Source organism: Malaclemys terrapin, chromosome 2, assembly GCF_027887155.1.
Source record: "Malaclemys terrapin pileata isolate rMalTer1 chromosome 2, rMalTer1.hap1, whole genome shotgun sequence".
NCBI classification, from domain to species: domain Eukaryota; kingdom Metazoa; phylum Chordata; order Testudines; family Emydidae; genus Malaclemys; species Malaclemys terrapin.
In genome coordinates this window covers 227,266,823-227,281,718 of record NC_071506.1, presented here as the reverse complement: position 1 = coordinate 227,281,718, position 14,896 = coordinate 227,266,823, and the positions used below count along the sequence as shown (strand labels likewise).

General features: G+C 37.2%; 1 protein-coding gene across 1 annotated transcript in view; it reads right to left on the bottom strand.

Annotated features, from left to right (window-relative positions):
- The window catches only part of IGF2BP3 (insulin like growth factor 2 mRNA binding protein 3), a 167,625-nt gene that overhangs the window by 136,213 nt on the left and 16,516 nt on the right, over window positions 1–14,896 (bottom strand). The window contains exon 4 of the mRNA XM_054017064.1: window positions 3,929–3,977. Within this exon, the coding sequence (XP_053873039.1) occupies window positions 3,929–3,977 (49 nt within the window). The remainder of the gene's footprint in view (window positions 1–3,928; window positions 3,978–14,896) is intronic.

Here is a 14,896-nt window from a genome sequence, read left to right as displayed (position 1 = left end):
CAGTTGATTGAGTTCTCTCACCAGCATATGGAGACAGGAAAAAGCAAAGATTTTGTACATTGACACCTTCTCTCTACGAGGACTGACTGGTTAGAGACTTTGCCAGCAATATAATGTAATGTTTTCAAAACAATACATAAAGAATTAAAACAGCCCCAACTCTACCAATGCAACAAAAGAACCATAAAATAAATGGATTAGCACAGAATGACTAGAAGAAAAATAGGTAAAATTGTTCCATCATCCGTTATGCCAGCCCACAGTGTGGGCACTTGAATAGCAATGCCCATCTTCAGCAGAAACACTGGGTACTTTGGGACATGGGGCAGTAGCCAGCTGCAGCATACAGGGCTACAGAGAAAGGTCATGCAAAGAGGTTGTTCTTATAAAGAGACAGGCAGGGATCCCTGCTCAAGGGTTTAAAGTTTTCCTACTCTCTCCACCAAGCAAGTGGCCACAAGAAAGGCAGTTTTAAGGATGACAAATCCAAGACCCTTCCAACAGAGTTCAAAGGGAGCTCTTGTAAGGGCTTTTAGCACCAGGATGTGGTAACTACACAGATGAGATAAGCTCTCCCACTGATGTAGGAGCATCTTCACTAACTGTAGTGCTGTACATGAAGACAATCCCGAAGTGTCTAATGAATTTAAACCTTGCCTTTTTAACATCTAATTCACACACAGAGACCTGAAGTTCCTCATGTCTAGCTGACTATGTGTGTGGAAGCAGAAGCATTTAGGAGAAAGATACTGCAGAGGTAATTCCAGGACACTTCTCTTATACCTTCCTATACCATTAATAGTGAACATGCTCCTCTTCAGCACTTGCTAGAAGCTTTTTTATGTGACTGAACTCACCCCACCTTTGTGCTAAGCAGGTACTTCGCAGAACGCCTCCTGAGAGGTGGTCCCTATGACGAGGAGAGAAGCTCTCCCCTTGACATAGAGCGGTCTACATGGGGGGATATAACTTCATCGCTCAGGTATGTGTATTTTTCACACCTCTGAGCGATGCAGTTACACCAATATAAGTCTGTAGTGTAGACCTGGCCTTAGGAACCCTTTGGAAAGACACAGCCCATACAGAAAGATGCTCACCTTAACTGAAATGCAACCAGAATGTCACCATAAAACAGTTACAACATTTTGGGGATCAATTATACTAGGAGTTGAGGGAAAGCAGGACAGACATCTACCAGTGAGGTCAGAAATATAAAGGTAATGATATACCTTTTAGTGAGAGAGACTCAGACCAACAGACTGAAGTACACAGAGGCATTTCAAGGAACTGGGCACAGCCAGCACGACAAAAGTTCAGAAATCTGGGAAAAGTTTGCTACTGAAGAATGGCATAACACTGACACTACCTGCTACCATTAAACCCTTACCGACCAAAAAACAAAACTATTAAAAAAACCTCAGAACATCCACACATAACCAAAGCCAAAAACCCTACCCTCCCAGGCAGAGTTTTTACCCCCAAAATAAGTAGCATTGCTAAAGAATCCACAAAGTCCACTAGAGAATTTGCTATTGTATTGTCTTTACATGGAAGGCATTCAGTCACCATGATGATGGGGGCAGTATAAAACGCTAAGATATACAGATGGCTACTGTCCAACTTGGGGAAAACACAGGAGTGACCTGTAATTAAGGTGACCAGATGTCCCGATTTTATAGGAACAGTCCCGATTTTTGAGTCTTTTTCTTATATAAGCTCCTATTACCCCGCACCCCCGTCCCGATTTTTCACACTTGCTGTCTGGTCACCCTACCTATAGTGGATATTCTTATTCACAGATTCCATGGCCAGAAGGGACCATTGCGATCATCTAGCCTGAGCTCCTGCATTAAACACAGGTCATAGAACTTCCCCCAAAGCAATTCCGAGAGCATCTCTTTCACAAAAACATACAAACCTTGATCAGGGGCACTGCAACAATTTCTGTAGTGGGAGTGCTGAGAGCCATTGAACCAAACTGTAAACCTTGTGTATGATGGAAACTACTTCAAGCCAGGGGGTGCAGCAGCACCCCCAGCACTCCTAGTTCCAGTACCTATTATCTTGATTTTAAAATGGCCAGTAATGGAAAATCTACCTCGACCCTTGATAAGTTATTCCAATGGTTAATTACTCTCGCTGTTAAAAATGTACAGCTTATTTCTAGTCTGAATGTGTCCAGCTTCAAGTTCTAGCCAAGGGACTATGTTAAACCTTTCTCTGCTAGACTGAATAGCCCATTATTAAGTATCTGTTCCTCACATAGGTACTTATAGCCTGTAACCAAGTCACCCCTTAGCCTTCTCTTTGTTAAAATAAATACATTGAGCTCTTTGAGTCTATCACTATAAGGCAGGTTTTCCAATCCTTAAATCATTCTCCTGGTTCGTCTCTGAACCCTCTCCAATTTTTCAACACTTCTTAAATTGTTGACACCAGAGACAGACAGTATTCCAGCAGCAGCCAAACCAGTGCCAAATACAGAGATAATATAACCTCTCTATTCCTACTCAAGATTCCCCCGTTTATCCACCCATCAATCACATCAACCTTTCTAGCCACAGCATCACACTGCAGCTCAGGTTCAGTTGATATCCATTGCGACCCCGAAATCTTCTTAAGAGAGAATCCCTCATCTTGTTCCTAGACATTTACATTTAGCTATATTAAAATGCATACTATTTGCTTGCACCCAGTCTCCTAAGAGGTCCAGATTGCTCTGAATCAGTGGCCTGTCCTCCTCATTATTTACCACTCTCCCAGTTTTTGAGCCATCTGCAAACTTTATCAGAGATAATTTTATGTTTTTTAATCAAAATGTTGTGCAGTATCTTATTTTGCAACTGCCAGATTTGACAGTGAAAACCAGAAGGAGGGGATAGGTGAACAGGGCTGTGCATCCGAAGAAGTGGCCTGTAGTCCACGAAAGCTTATGCTCTAATAAATTTGTTAGTCTCTAAGGTGCCACAAGTACTCCTGTTCTTTTTTTAGGGCTGTGTTCATAGCACACAAACCCCTAAATGAGGAGCCTGAACTTGAGAGAGCCCGGTCTCCATTCTTCTAATTGAGAACAGAGCAAAACCTAGTCTATATTTTGCAGATGAAGTAGTTGCAGACAGAAAGACAACTGAACAGGTTTGGCCAACCTGCTTCATCAGACGAATGACATTGTAAGAACTTAATTCTTTACCCACTCGGATCTCCATCTGCCAGCATGACGACTTACCATCAGCTAGGCTAGACTAGAGGGACACTTGAAAAATACACTTACTATAGTTTCCCACTGTATGTGTGTGTAAAACAAAAAGATTTCTCTTCATAAGAACCCATCCTGCTCCTACCTACTGTAAAAATCACAATAGTTTATTTGTGGCATCATACGCAATTGCTATGGAAATGACTGGTGACGGAGTAGATGATTTAATTGTACTGTATGAGCAAACCAGTTTCTATTTGTAGAGTTACCATTATGTTACCACTCGTGGAAAGGAAAAAAAAAATATTTGAAAGACAAAAGGCCTAGTATTAAAGTTTTGCTGTTGAAAGGTTTTTTGCCGAGTGTTTAAATCCAAACTTCCATAAGATTACTGAGTTCATATACCAGAAAATTCTGAAACGGACAAACCTTCTGTCAAAGAGACTGACTGAATCAGGAAGTCAGTATTCACCCAAGAATCTATTTCAAAAAAATGTACGTTAACTCAGAGAGTAGAAATGAAGACAGTTATCTGAATTGCTTAGAAGGCTCTATTGTTCACACTTTCAAAGGATTCCCTGCCCTCTCTCCCCTCTCCCCCAAGAACAGAATGGGGCATGTGTGAAGCCAGTGGAGGGAAGGGCAAAGGCATGAAGTCTTGTGGAGGAGGAAAGAAACAGAAATATACAGCTTTAGATATGGATGTCTTAATTTTAAAATGTGAAATCCTACCTCCCATTGCAAGTGAGGCGGGATATTTCTGATCTGAAGTTTCCGACTCCTGCAGACGAATTAAAGAAAATAGTTAAAAAAACAGAAAAAGCATCATTAATAGCAAAAAGTGTACATTTAAGCATATTTTCTAATAAATTAGGCAGAAGCAGATCCACAGTACACAAAGGCAAAACAATGAAGTGCAAAGGGAGGAAGTCAGATCAAAACCAATGTAAGTCTAAATCCATCAAACTGTTACAGTAATATTTGTTTTACATGTGGCAGCTGTGATGTTTCATAAAAGCATGTAGCTTGAAAGCTATTTTCATTAAACCTTTTCAAGCACGACACGAGTATCTAGCTTTTTGTATACAAAAGCATAAACAAAATACTAGTTTTCCACCCCACACTGTTTTTGAGAAAAAATGTTATACCAGGAGGTTTCCAAGAGGAAACTTCAAATATTTACTGCATTCTACAGCCCCTGAAAAAAGAAAAACAAGAACAAAACCCCTGGATAAATAGGTTTGGTTTGAGATTAAAGGGCTTGCCTAACTGATCACATTAACACCTGAATTCCTGATATTTTTTGCCTCCAAAGTAGAATCACTATATTTTCACGTCAAATTTATATTCCCTTTCAGTCACTTATCTAGTCAATAAAATATTTAATTTTGAAGTACTACAGCAAAGCCCAGTAATGTTCTGACTAGATTCTCGGCCAAATCCTTTGTCTCCTCCCTTCCCCCAAAGCAAAAGAACAAATAAATGCCAGAGATGCCACATAGCCCCTGGGATTCTCAAGAATGTGTAGATTAACACAGCTCTAGCTGTACTCAGGTAGAGTGTGCACGCATGTGGCCAGTTAAGCTATTCTTGTAAGAAATCATGAAAATTGATAACATTATACCATAAAAAGAATCACTAAAAGCCCTTTGGAGGGATATGGGGTGCAACTAAGTCTTAGTTGGCTAAGAATAGCTGAAGAAACACTTTTGCCTCAGAATACATAACAACTGGCTCAAACACATACTATTTTGCTTTCCAATGTTTTAAAAGTTTAAAGTTTATAAAGTGATCTGTATCAAAGTTTTGTGATGTTGCAAAAAAGTAACAAATAATTTTTAAAAATAAAACAAACATGTATAGGCAAGTAGTGTCTTATGACGAAGCAGATTATGCTCACTTCTAAGGATATTCTTGCCCAACAATGGCATGGAAGCGTTCTTTTTCTCTATGCAAATTTCTTCTAGAATTGACACCTTCTCTCACCCTCACTTACTCACCTTTCCAGCTAGTTTTTACATCTTGAAATACTCTATTCAAAAGGCCCCTTGTATTAAACCAAACTCCAGTTGTATCCTTAACATTTTTGGTGCGTGAAGGTTCCCCTCAGAAGATAATTAACAGGCCCAGTATTCTAGCCATACTGTGTAAATAGCCCACTTCCATATCATCTATTTTTGATGGGCAATTAAATTGACTAAAATAGCTATCTTCTCAAAAAAGTTAACTCTGAAGATGAACGGATACCAACTGCAATGTAACTGTAGAAGTATTTTATACAAATCTACTTTCTTAAATAGGTAAAACACATATTTGGCCACCTCATGGTGGAGTTCACAATCACAAAGACAGAATAAAAGTGGTCTCCAGTATAAATAATTAATAAACTAAACTAGACCTCTGAATTTTGATTTCCAAGATTTGTAGAACAAAGTCTGCTGGTAAAAGTCTGGAGCTACTTCAGCCTAAGGAGCAACGCGAAAAATATGAATACACCTCTACCTCGATATAACGCTGTCCTCAGGAGCCAAAAAATCTTACCGCGTTATAGGTGAAACCACATTATATCGAACTTGCTTTGATCCGCCGGAGTGCGCAGCCCTGCCCCCCCAGAGCACTGCTTTACCATGTTATATCAGAATTCATGTTATATCAGGTCACGTTATATCAGGGTAGAGGTGTATTTGGAGAAATCTTTGCAATCTCATGCAACTTTATTGTTAAAGGCTTTTCATAATAAGATTAAAAAGTCTACATTTGTGATCCACTGTCTTGCATTATCAAAATATTCTTACTCATCAACACAACAGTAAAACTGAATGGATGAATGTATATTTTATAGTCAAGTCTGTAATCACAGTTTAAAGTATTAGAACATTCCAAGGCAAAGTACCAGTCATCTAAATGCTGTTCAATGTGCTTCAAAAGTGAGGTATGTTATTATAGTCTTGCTCATTTGTAGATTCCAATTAAAATTCACTAGAGAGCTCTGAGTGTCATTACTTGCTATAGAAGGATCCAAGATATACCACATGACAGCAGATGTAACTGAAAGAGCTCAACACGTGATACAGAACTAGGCAATAGTTATTCTGAATGTATATCAGCTGGTGAATTTTATGTACATAGTTCCCTCCTTCCATTTCATCTAGCACAAAAATCCTGTGTTTCTTCAATTTTACCTCAAAACACAAGACAGACATAAAATCTAGTTTTATGCCCTTTTACCAGGTCTCAATTTTTTTCTCTACTAAAACACAAAAAAAGTTGATGAAAGTTAACTTGGCCAGTCAGTTTATTTCCACACAGAGAAGCATTTGTGGGGGAGCACCATATTCCTAAATGACCAGATCCCCTATCATTTGTGGAGATGGGGGAAATCTAGGGGGATGGAAAGCTTTCTGAAAGCTAGACTCAAAAAGGTGCATCTTTCACATTATGCACTTCCAAATTTATGGCAATAGTAAGACACTTAATACCCTGTGAAAGTGAAAGGTCACATTTTTTAAATGAACACTTCACATTGTTGCTTATAAGTTTAAAGTAAGGTCAGTACAATCAGCTGTACCATTCAGCAGCCATGCTCCAAACCTAACAACCCTAACTTCAACTCTGTTGACTGCCAACAAGACTTTTACATCATCTAGTTTTTCTTATGCAGATCATAAAAATATAAGTAGAAAGGTTGGGGGCAGGGGGTGGAATCCTTTCACATTACTGTTGTACTGTAGTCAATGGAGTTAGAACACACACACACACACACACACGCACAAAGTTCAGTCCACACCCAGAGTCGTAATGCAACTAATGTGACAGAGAGACCACAGACACTTTCTAGAAAGTGAGTACAAAAAATATTTCTTCAAAGTAAAAAGGTTTAAGGCTTTTCACCCAAAAGCAATGGGCGGGTGGAAATAAATGCATGAGGCTCTCAGTTGCTCAAACTTGGACAGGATTGTACCTACCACTGCTGTTGTACACTTTGGCAACATTGTTTAACAGCTTGTCGTGCCAATAATATTTTATTGAATTATGTTCATCTGATCTGTGTACACACTCCCATGCAGGATCACCACACAATTTTACTTCAATAACTTCTGAGAAAGTATCATGAACCAAACCACATGGAAAATCTGTTAATATGGTCCATAGACAAATCCTGGTCACTGATTTCAGTGAGACAGACACCACTATCTAGCTTTCATTAGACCAGGACTTTTCTCCAAGAAAATACACACTTAGGGTGCTTAAGGTATGGAATTCTCATTTTAAAAAGATGCCTCAATCCTGGGGGGATGGAAATCTCAATCTCATTCCAGAGACATTTTTCTATTTCAGTAACCATTAGCTCATGTACATCCCTTCTAAATGATGCTGCTCTCTTTGGCAAGGTATAACATGCTAGATTTTAATACTATAATGTGATTGTGCTCCTGGGTCATGCTCAATCACTTTTGTTATATTAATATTTATTAATGAATTAATTTATAAAAATTAAGCCAACTGCAGTCACCCAAGATTTAAAGAAATGACCGAATCACTCTTAACTTCATGAAGGTTTTACTTATTGAATGAAATTTTTGGCGATAACCTGATACCTAAGAGTGTGTGGGCATCTTAATAGAGCTTTATAATAAATCTAATCATTGTGACCAATTTCTCTGGTTCACTTGAGTTATACAGTTAGTTACTTATTAAAATCAGACATATGCATCTGATCTTAATAATGTGGTGTTCAGATAATTTACATACATCTAACTTTTGAAAAGTATGTTATTTCTCTCTCTCAAAATACACACAACAATCCTCTACCAGAGAGAATGAAATATACATTTTTTTAGTTCCTGTATTAGACTTCCTCTGAAACTGCAACTGAAGAAAAGAACTGGATAAACTCTAATACACTATTATTTCAATTACACTTTTGGTGCAGTGTTGGAAACTGGATCCAAATACAAGTATCAACAGTGACTTGAAGAAATACATGAACAGATTTATACCATGCCCACATCAGTTTTATATGCTTACAGATTTCACTGTGCTCACTGGCAGAGAAAAGTGCAGTTCTTTATTAAGTAACTGTACAATGGTATGCTTAAAGTAGTGTAACACAGATTACTCAACGAGCCCACGAAAGCTTATGACCAAATAAATTTTTTAGTCTCTAAGGTGCCAAAGGACTCCTCGTTGTTTCAACTAATAAAGCAATTTTTATGTATCTTAGAAAGAACTTCTGAACGAGGATACATTCAAAACATGTTTAGGGACCACAATGCCTGTGGCCAAGGAGAACCCTAAAGGTTTAGAACAGCGCTAAGCAGAGATTGTAAATGAAAGGAAATACTGAAATGATTTGCTCCCCTCACCTCCCAAGAACTTCTTTTGGGGTAAAGATGCTCAAACACTCGCCATGCACATATCTCTGGCTTAAATACATTTCAGCATTCTCATTCTTGTATGATGAACTGGGTGATAACTGGCCAAGGCAAATTCATAGATGTTTGCGTTTTTTCAGGGGCGGGGAGATTACGATGTTGCTGTGCAAATGTGTTTACAAGGAATACCAAAAACATCTCCAACTTTTGCTCAGAGTTCCTAATCTTTATATCCAGCATTTTACAGCAACTGATTTTGCTTCTATACTGCCATTGTGCGCAAAGCCTTTTACAAACAACTCCCATAAAAATAATAATAAAAAAAAAAAACACACACCAAATACTCGTATTTTAAAACTTAAAGTTGAGATTTGTTACAAATAGTATATGGTCTAATAAAGGACTGGAGTATTTAAAAAGCTGTCCAGATATTCAAACTGGATTAGCCAGACACAGTGAGTGTAAAGCTAAAGATTCTTGTACCAATACAGCAAATTCCTGTTAATGAATCAGATTTCAAATGATTTTTCTGGTTGCCGGAAAAATAAACATGACATTTATATTTTTAATTATTTATTACACCTACTGTTTAACCATAAAACAAAAATTAATTAAAATGGTTATTAATGCCACTCTGTAGATTTTTTTTTTAAAGCTACTCTATTTATCTAGACAGTGCCTAATGCTCTTCCCACAACAGTTTCAGCCACCGTGACAACGGAGTTACTTCTGATTCATACCAGTGAGAGGGAGAATCAGGCCCACATTCTACAGTTACACAAATTAATTATTCACAAGAACTCACAATATTCTCTGTGTAGCAAATATAAAGCAGTCACACCAAGCACCAAAGTAACATCACAGTAGGGGATTTTTTAAGCTAGCAATGGAATAGCTTTTCCTGTAATTAATATTGCAGTGAATTTGCTTGCCAGTTAAGTCAGGTAAGTGATTTTGAAAGACTGGGAAGATACAGTAGTTAAAATTTAATTCCTCTTTTTAAAAAGACATATAAGAAATTAAGCAAAACACAAAATCCTTTGAATGAAGATATTGAATAAATGCTCCGTATTTTAAGTCACCTACAAGTTTCAAATAAAATTGTGGCCCCACCAGTTCATTTGCTCCTAATGAGCAATTCTGATAAATGTTTTAAAAACCAAGTTTTGTTTTAATTCCCTTTGCTAAAAGGAGAATTTACACTGCATAGCTTTTAAACACACACACACACACACACACACACACACACGATTGTTACCCTGGAAACTATGTTTAGAACTGACAAATGGCTAGTGAAGTTTTACATTATTTCTATAAAAAGCTAAGCAATTTCTAATGTGTATTTCTACACAACACAATAAGGGGAATAATTGCTATATTTTACCTAATTTGGGCCATAAGCTCATAAAACCAAACAAAATGCTTGCCAGCAGAAGGAATATTGGGGAACAGGCTTCCAATACTTAAGTTGTCAACATTATAATATAGTTAATATTTAAGATTAATTTTTCCTCTGAAACAATGAAATATTTTCCCCCTCAAAATACCAGATGAGCAAGTTTAATGAAATTGTTCAACAAGAAGAGATAGTTGCTAACTACAAGTAGATTCTCAAATGCTAAAACACAGATACACCATAGCATCTTTATTTTAATGGAGAGGGGCATCCTTGAACTGCAAATCCTACTGCCGCAATTCAGATTAAAAACACTGTTATTCACACAAATGGAGGCCTAGGTAACAAGTTATGTGTTACACAGCTGCCGCACTTCCCCTCCCCCAGTTTAAGAACACCATGCGTCACTACATGCAGAACAGGAAAGGTTTTAAAGTTTCAACAAAGATAGATCTCTAAAAACTCAAAGCATGCTAGATTTAAATTTGAGGATCTGATTCTAATCTCAGACATGATGCATGTCTCATTTTCCTTTCGCGCATACAAACCCAACCACAGAAGCAGCTTTGGAGAGTTGCATACATCTATATGCAACATTCAAGACGAAAATGTGGCCCTTATCTTGTCGCACAAAGGAACATCCCGCTCTCCCTTACAAAAATGTCAAGGTATGATCAATTGTTTCCCCCACACCCCAGATGTACACAATACCTGTGTGTGCTTGGATCTCTCTACCGGAGATTTTTAAGAGTAACACTGAAGTACACATATGGACAATGTTTTATATCTCTCCATTCTTATGTCACAAACCACCAGCCATGCTACTTGACACCAGTGCAGCAATTTAGTTTCAGTCTAGTCTTATATTCTAAGAGAGAAATCTTTTGGTGTGTGAAAGGCCAAGCCTCTCTCTCCCCTTTTGTTTTGCAGACTAGATTTTTGAGGGTGGGAGTTGCTTTGGAATGCATGAAACCTAAAGGCTATTATCTATCAGCATGTCCAAATTAGTTCACACTGCATAGTCAAATCATAGGCCTGTAGTCCTTACATTTATAAAAATAAATTAGGTAATAGGCTTTTAGCTAAGGCCACTTCAAGACATAATTTTGACTATTTTTCACACTTCTAATTAGACTAATCGTATATTCATTATTTGTAAATTCCCAAGTGTGGACCATAAAGAGATTTAATATGGAAAATAATTAAAAGACACTGCAACTATTACCATATTTCAATTTAAATTCCCAGTTATTTAAAGAAAAATACTTCCATTTTCCAGGAATTTTACCATAATGAAATACTGTTTTAAGAGTTTTAACTTGTCTAAAAATTGATACACCATGCTGTGGTGAGTTCTATCATACATCAGTAAGAACATGATCTTTAATTTTGCAGCCACTGAGTTTTCAATGGATCTGTGGATGCTACTCCACAGTCCCCTTTATTCCCCCCCACCTCGCTCCTTTAGAGAAACTTCACGTTCAAATCCCGGACGAGCCCTTTTATTAAAGCTGCCCCGGGAGAGAGGGGGAACGTTTCAAATCCCCCGGCGCTGTATGATCCCAGCGCGTCCGGGCGGCCCCGCCAAGCGTTTTAAAAAAAAAACCTTCACGTTTATTGAAAGCTAGATTCTGCCTGCCCCACCCTCCTCTCAGATGAAGGATCTGTATTCTTCAAACAACTGTACCTCTAACTAAACTCATTTTGTTGACCGAATGCTTTAAAATTATACAGGTTTTGCCACTTCTCCCACTCCCCACCAACTCGTATCTGGATCATTGTAAGTTGTCCACCTAAAGACTACATGAAGAACCAAACACAATGCCTTTTGCCAGCAGAAAAACACTTGCAAATATGCAAAAGGATTGTTTATGAATCATCTTAGCTGCATAGCCTTCTAATCCATTAGTAATAGCACACAATGCTAACTTTCTTTCCCACCCCCCAACTTTTTTTTTTTTTTTTTTAAACACCAACATAACTAAAGGCTCTTCTACCTCCTCAAATATTTTAGCGGTGCCTACTAGTGCTGCTGGTGTTGAAGCCATCAGCATTTCCATTACAAACCCAGTTTTCACAGATTTGTATCAGTCATAAGAAGTGGCTCCAAGCTGAAACTTGCATACAAAGTCTCTGCTGCAAACTGTAGCCGGTTTGGAGGGACTGTGTTTAAGGAAAGGAGACATTTACAATCTTCACTAGCAAGTTCTGCTATTTTTACACTTCAAGAGGGGAAAAAAGTCATCTAAGCATATATTAAAGCCATTTTTAGGCAAATATAGGCACTAATGCCTGTAATTAAAAAAGTCAACAAGTTACTTCACTTCAAAGAGCAGCTGCTGAACAGAAACAATCAAAACATCTATTTCACAGATATTCTCAGAGAAGTTATTGCCTGTGTGCCCATCAGCTAGAAGCTTGATGTAAATATGTATGGATCTATCTCATTGACCACGGTTATAAAGTCTGGGGGAGGAGGGGATTTTTGGTGAGATGAGATGATGAGGGGTTAATCCAGGAAGGACGAGTCACTAAACGTCCTGAAGACTAAATTTAAATAATCAATGAATGCAATAATATTTATAGTTAAACCTACTATTCTAAGTATTTCCAATCCCATGTTCAAAAATCTTGAGATTGGCTTAAAAACAATACATTTGCCTTCTGGTTTCCTAGCCTTTAATGTCACATTTTCAAGGTTCTCTCCACAATTATAAGGGCTAGAAACTTTTTACAATGGAATCTTAGATTCTCACATAGTCACATGATGCCAGAATCCAGAGCTTTGAGAAAAATAGATATTGTGATACTTGGTCACAGTACATTCTGCTCTTCAGGCTCAACAGCATCAAGTTAGCAATTAAGGTTACCCTAGTCTCTCTCCTTTGCTATTACAAATATGATTCTTTGAGTGTTTGGAGAGTTGTTTGTTTTAATATACCAGTGATACTCAGACTGAAGCTCGGGAGCCGCAAGCAGCTTTTCAATGCGCTTCTGTGGCTCTTTGCAGCACGTGATATTAAAACACTGATTTAAATTATTAACCAATCAGTATGCTTTTACTATGTTAATAACCAATTGTAGTTGATAAAATAATACTTGGTCATTTTGATGCGATAATTATTTATATACATTATAGACATACGCACTAAGTATTTCATGTCATACTGTTTAAATATGAATATATAGTACTATAGTAAATGAAACAAAGAATTCACACTACTGTGGCTCTTTTGGGTAATGCTGATCACCCTAATTTGGCTAATGAACCACTGAGGTCTGAGTATCACTGTTATACACAAACCTGTTTTCCTTTTACAGAAAAAAAATTGTTTTCTCTCTCGTGTTGCTATAGGAGAGACCCTGACAAAGATGGGAAATGAAGCCCCTGATCCTGGAACGAGCTCCATAATAGAAGATCACCAGACTTTACTTGACTACACAGGGAATGAAACTAAGTGCTGGAAAATGCACAGACTAAACTTAAAACAAATCTTAGGTGGTGTAACAAGAGTGGGCGAACATTCAGAAAAGTGTAATTTTCAGTTGAAATTCACGTTTGTGAGACTAGAGAGTTTACAATGACATTTTGGAAGATTTGTAATTAACGTTAGGTTTACCTTTGATAAAGGTGAAAAGTTGTAATTTGATTAGGCAGCTCCAGATTCAGATTATTTTCTTTGACTAGATGGCAAAAATCTTAATACTTTTAATGCTCAGAAGTATTGTTTTTTTAAACACAGAAGTATTAGCCACAAAGAAAAACTAAAAGCAGAATTTATAAGAGCACTCAGTTCTTCAAACACAGTGTTTAAGGTATTGTCATATGATTAGTGACTATGTTTTAAGTTCTATCTAGCTTTTAACCACCTCTGGTAACTGGAAGTTTTAGCCAACAGGGACACATTGTGGAAGTATAGTTGTATGGATATACAAACACACATTGTTTGCGTTTCTTAATTTTTATATAAAACCTCCCTATTTAACTGCAAGAGTAACTTTTTACTAAGTTCTGCTAGCTGTGCCTTTAAAAAATACTGTATTAGGTCAATGATTTAATGGTTAAACAAGATAAGCTTAAAGTTTTATAAAGCTCTGTATGGACAGAGGTCACAATTTAATATTTCTATACAATATTTTCTTTCTAAAAAAAGGGATTAATTATTACCAAATAATAAGCCGGTTAAATATCCTCCTTCCTTTCCACCCTATACTCTCCAACCTTCCAAGAAGAAAGAATAAGTAAGGAATGAGGATGGTTACTGGTGGAGCTTCTAGAACTCTGAACAGGAATAAGTTTAACAGAATTTATTATCCCGCAACAGCAGAGATTGCCTGGTAAATTTACCAGGCAGATTTCCATTAACAGGTTTTTAATTTTTTTAAACAAGTTTGACCAGAGATTTATTTGCACTCACTCAAACTAGTAGAACCATATGAATTCACACCACGAACTATTGTAAATTATTTGCTACTTCACAAAATTCAGTAAGCAAACAAAATTAAAACAAGCCAATGCATCATAAATGGTTCATATATTTTGGCAAGTTTAGTTAGTATTAGTTGATGATAATGCTTTAGTAATTGTTCTGTAGCAAATTATTACCGAAATACTAAAATCTAAATAGCTGTAAGAGAAAACAGTATCAGCTTATTGCTCCCTTTTAGGAGCCCAACTCAACTGTACCACCAAACTGAAATCTATTTTTTTAAATCACTGCATGTCTCTTCCCTAACCCCAAATGCAGAATACTCTCAAAAGCAGAGTAGAACAAACCAACAAAAGTAATAATTCTCTAGACTAAATTTTATATAGTAAATAGTTAAGAATTACTTGTCAAAAACAACATAGCTTAGAAGTTTTCAGAATCACATTATGATTTTTAACCTTAAGTTTTCTCTATAGTTAGAAACCTCAAGTGGACTGTG